Consider the following 10,000-nt stretch of genomic DNA (forward strand, 5'->3'; position numbering starts at 1 on the left):
CCGGTGCGGGAGCGCAGGAAATGCGCGTTCGCCCGGACGCGGCAGCATTCCTCGCAACTGTCGCGCATACCTTGTCCTCCGCGTGCCACGAGAAACTTGCAAGCCGTCGAGTCCGTGGCCCGGTATCTCGGCTGTATGTGATGCGAAGCCGTCTCAGCAAATCCGCGCATTGCAGAGAAAGCTACGGGCTGTTTCAGGGAAACAGTGCAGCAGGATGAATAGTTACAATAGTTCGTATTTCAGTATTACAAAAAAGAAAACTCTGATTATTGGAATAATTAGGCGCTTGTTTGTGTCAGATTCTGCGTGTCTCGTCGTTCCTGCGCTATAGTTATTTTTTTTCAGCAGTCCATCGTTGAGCGATGGCAGTTTGGCGGCTATTTCGTGTCAGATGCTTGAGCTGCAAGCAACAATATTGCGGAATCAGACAAAAAATCGCAGGAAACGCAGCTATGTCGGGAAACCAAGGAATTTCTGGAGACTTTTCTTGTCTTGAGAAGAAAAATGCGTGTAGCCAAGTGCACTGCCGGCAGTCCTAACACGGAGAGAGAGCAGAAACTAGTAGGATCCCACTTTCCTTGCGACTTGTAGAGCACAGAGCGCATTAGCGAATCGGACGACGCTTCACTATTCAAAGTTACGAATTGGTGCTGGTTGGTTTAGGGTATCAAGAAGGAAGCGCTGTAGAAAGACGGGACAAAAAAATCATGAAGTAGGGGGTGCCGGGGAGGCGGGGTCTCACCTGCATTTGTGTTGTTGTTGTTGTTGTTGTTGTTGTTGTTGTTGTTGTTGTTGTTGTTGTTGTTGTTGTTGTGGCCTTTGCAGTTCACTGCCTGTAGTGTTTAAAATTTTTTCGATTCCAGATTCAGAGTCAGCTGACAGTTGGGCTTTTTGCGCGATTGTTGCTCTTTTATTTTTTTCATCTTCGTGTCATTCGGAGCTCGCATCTTATATGCAATCACTCAGGAACGGGAACCAGAAAGAGGAGCCTCACTATTCGCCGCCTCTAATCTCCTAGTGCGCGACGGAAACTGAACGGAATTAGTACTGGTTACCTCTGTTGTTATTATTAGGAAAACAAAAGCGAGAGGCCGCAACCAGTGTGACTGTCTGGATTCTAGTGGACATCTGTTAAGCTGCGGAGGAGATAGAAATGCGCACAAAAGAGATGGAGGGACAGAGCGACGGCACAAGAAAGCAACGATAAAAAAAGGAGCACAACAACAACAGAATCTAAGTTGAAGTCGCGAGCAATAGGAGGTGGAACACCGAGGACTTTAATAAGCAACGATTATTCGTAATGTGTGGGCTCGAGACTGACAAGTTAATACGTGAGAAGTCGCTTTCCTGTCGAACGTTCAACCTCGGTTAACATTTGTCATGCGGGGTACTAGTGTTCAGCCTCCAGGGCCCCTCGAATTACCTTCGGTGCTTCATTTCTCTTGCTCAATGGATGCAGAACACATAGGAGCATTTTGAATTTATAGAAATAGCCGTAAATGAACGGTCACGGGAAAATTGGCGGGCCACAATAGGCAAGCCTTCCTCCCCGATCCTTTAGCCCAGGAACGCAGCTATTTATTGCTCGTTTCTGATTGGCTGACGATACTCGTAGCCTTCGCTGTACTGCTCGGATTTAGCGACGGGGTATGAGGTAGACAGGCTTTCCTGGCGTCGGCCGGGCCCGCGTTGTACTCGCCGGATCGATTGTAGACGGGGTGCCTCGCATTCTTAGCCGCCGAAGGGTTTCCTTACCGGGAAAGTAGTTTCGGCGTGCCTTTCCCGGAACAGGTTTCCGTGCCTTCTGTAACCCCCACGCCTTCAACCCCTTTGAGGAGTCTCTTCCAGCGTCACATGCAGGTGCGGCTTCAATATATAGCATTTTTTTCTCTGCGAACTACCTCGAGCGAGCTAGCCCAGCAAGAAACGTTTATCTTCAGTCGTAGCCGACCTGCCGGCGATGGTGTCTGTCTAGGGCAGTCGGGTCCGCTTCTTCGCTTCCTAATATCGCTGTTCGAATCAGCTATCTATAGTGCTTCTTCAGTTTTATCGATCTAAGAAGCGATTCCCATATACTACGGTTCCTCTTACCCGTGGCAAACGAAATTTTAGAGCGAAGTCTTCTTTGGTTGTTCGCTTCACTTTGCCCGTAGACGGCTGTCCAGTCTAGTAAAGGGGACCGATCTCCAAGGCAGTGTAATTGACGACATTCACTTTGTGGGCCAATCCTGATGCACGGTGCATGGTGTCTTCTCCGCAATCTTTTAATGGTGTTTTTGGCGCGGGCTGATCTTGGAGGCAATGCAACGTTTTGATAGGAACAGGAGCTAATTTACCGAAATGCAGAGAAGTCAGTGCAGCCCCCACATTACCGAACGCCTCATAACGCTAAACGAAAGTTTGGGGTCCAAATGCGCGTCCCTGTGACGGCTCTTTCAGGGTAACAGGAGCCAATCTGGACGGCCATGCTTTTGCTCACTCAATGCGCAGGAACAATTGCAGAGCCGAAAACACGTCATGGGCGCCATGTCTTGGGCACCACTTGTAGAGCCGCTGTAAATGACCCCAGCAGCATATCTCGGCTGCTTTACCGGAAAGGTAATACTTGACTTTGACGACCATTTGCCAATGCTTTCTACTCATTCTATTTTCAAGGCTATTTAATGTTTTAGCTTTTGTACTCAGTGCGTTCACCACCCGCCGCTGTATATCTTAAAATGAAATTTGAAGTACCAGCCACGCCTAGGTCTTTTTCTTTCAGTGGAATGATCCCGGAAAGCGCATACTGTAGACTCCGATGCGCGCAAGTGTTAATTCTCGAGAACGATGACCACAGATCTTGAAGTGGAATTTGCAGAAGGTTACTTTCCTTGATGTGACAGGCTGTTCCGTAAACGGACGAAGATTACTAGTAATACTTTTATTTACGTTTTCTTTTACTTTTTTTTGGGGGGGGGGCGCAGCCTCTATGTGGTCGGCAAGCAGCCGACTGACCATGTAGAGTTCGCCGCAGGGTGCTGGACAAGAGGTGATGCATCACTTCAGAGAGCGTCTTAAAGAAGAGGAACGGCGCAGGGTTCGTGAGTTGTCCTCAACACACTATATACAGGCGTTGTGTGCTAGTACGGGCGCGAGGAAAAAATTGCGAAACAGAGATGGGGGTGGGGAGTACGAATAATTTACTCTCTCTAAAGTGCACACTCAGCCAAGTAAATATCGCTGATCAATTGTGTGTCTCGTTTAGGTGCAATTGCTCGGCTAGAAGTTACCATAAGCGCATTCTCATCACCATCAGCGTATGTCATGCGCATTGGAGGAGCAAGGCCTGTTCCAGCAATTTCTAAATACCCCTGTCTTGTGTTAGCTCATATCATTTTGTGCCTGCCAAATTTCCTCATTTCATCACGCCGCCTGATTATCCGCCGTCCTAACTGCGCTTCCCTTATCTCAGTATCCAATATGTAACTCTAATATACCGCTGGTTATCTGCTCTACGCTTTACGTGGCTTGTTCTAACTGCATTTTTTTTTCTTCTTGTAGGAAAGCTTTGCTCAGGATCTCGTATCTAAATTCATAGTAACAAAGAACTGGCCTTTCTGTGCAAGCCACTCACCAATTCTTGTGATACTTGTTGCAATTTGTTCAAGTGAAAAGTCTTCTGTCTACAGCTGGTGGATTTAACGTTTACTCCAAATCATATATTTACAAAAATTCTAGAAAATTGCAGAATTGAAAAAGCTTTAACGATCAAGTTGACGAGTTTCAAACTCAACAATAAGAAAAACGATATCTAAATGATCTAAACGGCACCTATATATACACTTAAAGTGGATAAAACCGATGCCTTATACACCGTTTTGAGATATATAAAGCTCATTTTCGAGAAGGGCTTTTCGAAACCCCTACTAAGCATATTAATACTTTTACGTAAGCTGTAAACATATGTATTGCATCGGTCCATTATGGATGTTCCAGCAGGTGCATTTTGCAGGACAGTGATAAGCGTGCTTAATGCACAGTTACGAATTTGTAAACTTGGTGCTTAAGCTTTTCTCGAATTTATTGATTTTAGGCAATTTCGTTAAAATTTTGAGGCCATAAGTGCGTCCAAAGAATTTAGCTTTCTCTCTCAAATGCAACAATTATAATTCAAATTGGTTCTGCGGTAGTCTAGTGAGAATATTTTTTTGCTTTAGATGTACTTGAACAGAAAAGTCGGAGTTGTCCCAAACATTCTTTTTAAAAACACATCCAGCACAGTCACAGCGTAAGCTTCAGGAGCGGCTCCACAGGAGCTCCATTTTTGGAAGCATGCACTACAGGGTCCTTGGCGAGGTCGCTTTGCGTGGTTTTCGCGAGAACGATCTGAACTGTCCAAGCGGCATCGACGGGGAGCGGCAGCTTGTGATTCCCTCTGCACTGCGGTCAGCTGAGCCTGACGGTGCCTGTTTGTAGCCGCGCGCGTTGTACGATTCTATGCTTCGCTTCTTCAGCAGCGGTTCGTAGCTTGCGAGAAAGAGAGAATAAATTTATTGAACCGGGGAAAGGAGGTTGGGGGTTAGGAGCTTGATGGGTGGTGCCCCAAGTCCAGGGCTCCACTGGCTTCTGCCGCTAGCCGAACGTGACCAAGGCCTTCTGCACCTTCGGATCTGAGCTGGCGAGTTGTGCCTCCTATTGCTCCATTGTGTTGGTTAAATGATACCTAACTAATTAGGCATTTAAATTTGGCGGTCTATTTTGGCATCTCCATGAGATGTGGTACAAAGACGGTGGCGAGTCGCTACACCACAGACAGGCACGCCCGTAGATGGTTGCGAAAATTTTGCTCAATCTTATTAAATTTGGGTAGACCCCCGTTTGAATCCTGCGGAGATCTATTGCGTCTTCCCCTTGCAAAGATGTGTGGGGGGCGCCGTATCTTTGCCGCATGCCACGCTGGTGAGCAAGAATATCGCGTGGTGCCATAAGTGCCAGATCGTTATCCTCCTCCTCGCGACGGCTTTCCTGTGAAGTAGCGGGTTGTGAATGGGAGGGCGATGGTTGCTCCGCTCGGTTCGTGAGCTCTCGAGCTAGAGCGCCAGCCCTCTCATTCCCCTCTAGGCCTGCGTGTCCCGGACACCAGATCAGTCTGTATGTATTCTTGAGTTCCTTTCCCAGGAGGTGGCTAACCTTGAAAGGGAGACGGCCGTTCATAAAGAAGCGGCACGCCTCCTGAGAGTCTGAGATGATGGTGTTGTACGACGGCAACATCCGCGATCCTTTGCAGTGTTCTGCTGGTCGCGAATTTGGACTTTTCCGGATCTAGGATATTCCTCAGGATAGCCCAGGTTTTTGCAGTGCTCAGTGTGCCTTGTAGCGAACTGCAGAACTGGATCCAGCCCTGAGTTGCCAATTTACTGGCCTATTGATTTGCTTCCTCTGAAGAGCTGCGATCCTGCGCAGAAGGTTTCTGTTCAACGTTGTTTTCGCCACCTTTTTAGCAGCTTACGCCTGCTTTCTCACAGGCTTAGGAGGTCGCTGTTTAACGCCAGTGTTTCCACCGTCCGCGTAATCTATTTAGATGCCCGCTCGTGTGCTGCTTTAATGAAACCGGACAATTCCCCCATGGAATCCGGTTCGGCATTGGATGGAGAGTTGTGTAGCCGGAATTTTGTCCAGTTCGTCAGCGTCGTTTCCCCCGCCACCCGGCGTAGTTTGGGGAATCGATAGGGAAATGCTGATGAGGAAGTGATCACTTCCTAGATTTTCATCTAGGTTGGTCCAGGTGGCGTCCCTCATCGTGCGTGTGAAAGTGTGGTCCGGGAACGTGTCTCTACTCACGCTGCTGCCCATCCTGGTGGGCATGGTGGGTAGCGTGATTAGGCTCAGCCCAAGCCTGGATGCAGCGTGTTCGAGACGCGTTCCCTTGGGTGCGTCTTTTGGGTAGCCGCATGCGCTATTGGGAGCGTTGAAATCTCCCAGCACCACGACGCGGTCCTTGGTACCCGAGATTTTAAGAGCCTCCGCAAGGAGTTTGCTAAAATCTTCATTGATGTTTTTTGGGGGACTGCACAAATTTACTATTACAGTTCTTGCCTTGCCTCTCTTTAGTGGGAATAAGCTTTTCATCTGATTATTGATCTGAAGATTTTTTATCTGCTCTGCTTTGGCCGCGATAGTCCTGCTCACCAAGGTGGCAATGCGGGGATAACTTGAATTTTGCAGGGTGTAATATCCCTGCAGCTTAACCACTTTGGGGCCAATTTCCTGCAGGCATATTACATCTGGTCGGCTTGGTGCACCGTTAATATAGTATTGGAGTGCGGCTGCGCGCTTGTGAAAAGTGCGGCAATTCCATTGCCAAATCTGTAATTGTTCCGCATTTTTCAATTTAGTTTGAGCCATGATGTACGAGAGCCTCCGCGTCGTCCCAACCCACCTTCGATGGTTTATGGGTGGTTGGGGTAGCAAGAGGACGCTTATTAATTGCTCTCTGCAAGCCTCCCACAGTCCCGTTTACATATTGTTTCTGGATTCTTAATTCCTCGTCGATGAGTGATTTTATGTCTGACATGAAATTTGTTAAAACATCGTGGAGATTCGCAATGCTACTCCTATTTTCTTGGACTTGGTTCTGGATCTGTTTTATAAGGTTGTGCGTGTGCGGGGGGATGCCAAGAAGTTAATCACCTCATCCCTCACCTATTTCCATTTCCCTTTCTTGGGTTGGATGCATTTATGTCTAGTGCCCGTTAGTGTTGACTGCCGAGCCAGAGGCCTGCAGCGTTTTAACTGTGTTTTCGAACTTCTTTTGCAATGAGGAGATTGCCAATTGGAATTCTTGACGCTCTGCCTGCATTTGGACCTTAAGCTGTTTAATTTCTTGCGTTAGTTTTTTGTTTTCATCTATGATTTTTCTCTATTGCTGATTGTCTTTTATTGAAGCACTGGGAGACATGACCCCCGCCAAGCTCACCTGATTGTTTTGTCGGTTGGCAGCTTCTCCTTCTGTTCCGGTTCCGGTCTAGGGGGGGGGGGGTGTCTTCATGTCGTTTTTGTTGGCCGAGGTGTTCTTGAGGTTTGGTTTCCAAGGGGTGTCCTCGGGTTTGTTGGCTTTGGTTTTGCGTGCCCTCGATGGTGGTCTTGATCCTGATGGTGATCTTGATCGGGACTTCCTTCGACTCATCGATTCCTCCCATTCCGAGCTGATTCATCGGGGGTGTCTCTGTTGCTGGATTTCGGGGAAGTCGTTTTTCGAATTAATCCACTCCGATTTCCGTCGAGGCTGCTCGATTCGAGAAGTTCAGCGGGCGATGTTCTTTAGCTCCTTTCTCCATGAACTGTCGTCCGTCGCGTGTTCGTCACCACAGATGGCACACTTTGGCGAGCACTCGTGCCCCTGATTGGGTTCACTTGCTCCACATTTGGAACACATGCTGATATTGGGTGTTGGGCACACATCGGTACGATGACCCGTTGAACGGCATATTTTGCAAACCTGGATTGTGTGTTTGTATGGGTAGCAGATCGCTTCCGCTCCCATGAAGTACACACACCTTGGAAGCACCTTTCCGGTGGAAGTCACTATCGCCGATTTGGACGAGCCCAGCATGCGAGCTCTTTCAATCTTCACACCCTGATTGCGGATCCGCAAGTTCTCCATCAGTTCCGCCTGATGGCTTACCACCCGGAACACGTGAACAATGCCTCGCAGAAGATCTTCTGGGTCTACCACATATGCGTTAAAAGGGTGAAGCTGCCCTCTGATTTTTAGTTGTCTGATTTCTCGCAGCCTTCCCGCCACTTGTTCGTGTGGTGTGGATAATATGACAATATTGGATACGGGATGAATCCGCAGCAAAAAACCGCTGCCACCAAAAGTATTCTGGCAGGCCTCTATCACTGCCAAAGAGAGCTCTGATCCAAGCAGTTCTTTAACCATGAGGCCCTTGTGTGCCCTCAAAATGACCTTGATGTCATCCTTCGGGAGAGGCGGCGGTCCACGGCGCTTCCTTCGTCGGAAGTCGCTGTTACCCTAGCTCTCTCTATTTTTTGTCGAATCGCCCTCGGATTTGTTGATATTCCTTTCGGTTCACTCTTCAAGTTCCTTTTCGCTTTTCTGACTGTTCTTTTTCTTGCGACGCGATAGAACGGTGTGCCACCCGTCCTCCGTCCATGTTTGAGACGCTGAGATATCCGCGGCGTTCTCGAGAGACGCGTCGTTATTTCCCCGCGCCTCATTATTTGATGTTACATGTTGCAGGATGTTGCCCGCTTCATTTGGTTGAAGATCTCACGCCCGAGAGGGGCCCGCAATCGGGTCATCCCCGCATCCATATGGCCTTGTGTAATTGTTAAGCCCCGTCCGGCATGCTCGGTGGCCAAAGGAAAAGGATCGGCTGCGGCCGTCCGCAGCGCTAAACCTAACCCTGGGCTTGGGCTTTTCCGTCAAAACGTGAGTCCTTTCCCACTCAAAAGTCTGAAAAGAGGCGGGAACGGCTCACCTTCGGTTTTCTTGGCGTTAGGAAAAGTTTGTAGAGTCCATAAATGTTGGTTGGAGTCCTGTGAGCACACACAAGCACCGCATCCGGCACGTACGAGAGCCTTCCCGCGCCGCGTCGCCGGCCGAAGTCGACGTTAGCGTTAGCACTTCCACATGTGCTTCGAATGTTATGGCGACGATAGTTCTTCGTGAAGCCTTCGTAGGTCCAAGAATTCGGTATCCTCGGAAACCTTGTGACTTTACGAACACGACGACATAATATTTTGGTAGTGTTCGGCAAGATTTCCGCACGATAACATTTTAACAACGGAATGTGATGCGATCTGGTCCTCACTGCTCTCAGACGCTTGGAGCGTCCGTAGCTTGCGAGGACGCCCCATAAAGTGCACCGCAGTGTGAACACAGGTGCTGAGGCTACGCGGTGCTGATATCACGCCGCTTGACCCGTGGCACGATACGGTGATGTTGATGAAGATGATAATGATGATGATTTATTGGCGTCCCCTTTGATACGGGACGGTAGTCACATAGCCTGCTTGAGTTAACCAATGCAACTGCGTAATGCAACGCAAATGCAATGCAAAATTAGCCTGTATCGACGCTACGCTGTGCGCATGTAACAACGCGTGACATATAGTGCTAAATCCGTGCGATGAACAGAGACTTATAGAAGTTAACAATGAGACTAAGTGTCATGGGCAAGTAACGTTCCAATGTGGAAATAGGCAGTCATGTATCGATTACGCCTCAGTCTCAGAAATGGTCTACAAACGACTACATCAAATGATGATAGATGAACACGGAAAAGGTAGCCTGGGTAGCGATCATAAACGTTTAACCTTTAAATTTGGGAAGGATGCCAACGCAAAACACAAACCAATAGCATCAGAATTTCTAGAAATGAATGAAAAGGAAGTAAAAAAGATGGCAAGAAACAGAAAAGATGACGGAGGCGTTTCCTACAACAGTCTGGCAATATTGTTACGGTGCATTTAGGCAGGGCCGTGCGCTCAAGAGGGAGCTGTAGAGAAAGTGGTAGACTGTCTCCTTGAGCTGTGACCATTGTACCAGCCTTTCACGATTACCGCTAACTTTTTCCTGTGGACCCGATGAAATGCCCATGCAGTTAATCAAAAAGCTCGGTCCGAAGAGCAAGGTAATGCAGACTAATCTCATTGAAGAAGTGAATAAAACGAAGATAATTCCAATTGTATGTCGTGAAAACAAGATAAACTTCATCTAAAAAGGCAAAGGTGATAAGGATAGGACGTGCTCGTACAGGGCAGTTAAAGTAACGTCGGTGCTATATAGAATGGCACTGCTAGCCACAAAATTATAACTGTCAAAATGGGCGGAAACAAATAGGCACTGGGGAACTACAGAATGGGTTCAAACCAGGGAGACGATTAGAAGATAATATTTTTGTTCTAACTTAGTGCATAGAGATTTCAGTAGCCCAGAAGAGGCCTTTATGGACAGCATTTATGGAGATTAGGGAAGCCTGTGCCCATGTGAGCA

At 48.0% G+C, this 10,000-nt stretch overlaps 1 protein-coding gene across 4 annotated transcripts in view; it reads left to right on the plus strand.

Annotated features, from left to right (window-relative positions):
• The window catches only part of LOC142582045 (uncharacterized), a 170,152-nt gene that overhangs the window by 1,123 nt on the left and 159,029 nt on the right, over positions 1-10,000 (plus strand). For all 4 annotated transcript variants that reach the window (XM_075691465.1, XM_075691463.1, XM_075691464.1 and 1 more), the window contains exon 2: positions 2,964-3,076. In XM_075691465.1, coding sequence (XP_075547580.1) covers positions 3,032-3,076 — 45 coding nt within the window. In that variant the 5' untranslated portion in view covers positions 2,964-3,031. The remainder of the gene's footprint in view (positions 1-2,963; positions 3,077-10,000) is intronic.

This window comes from Dermacentor variabilis, chromosome 5 (genome assembly GCF_050947875.1).
Source record: "Dermacentor variabilis isolate Ectoservices chromosome 5, ASM5094787v1, whole genome shotgun sequence".
In the NCBI taxonomy this organism is placed as follows: Eukaryota; Metazoa; Arthropoda; class Arachnida; order Ixodida; family Ixodidae; genus Dermacentor; species Dermacentor variabilis.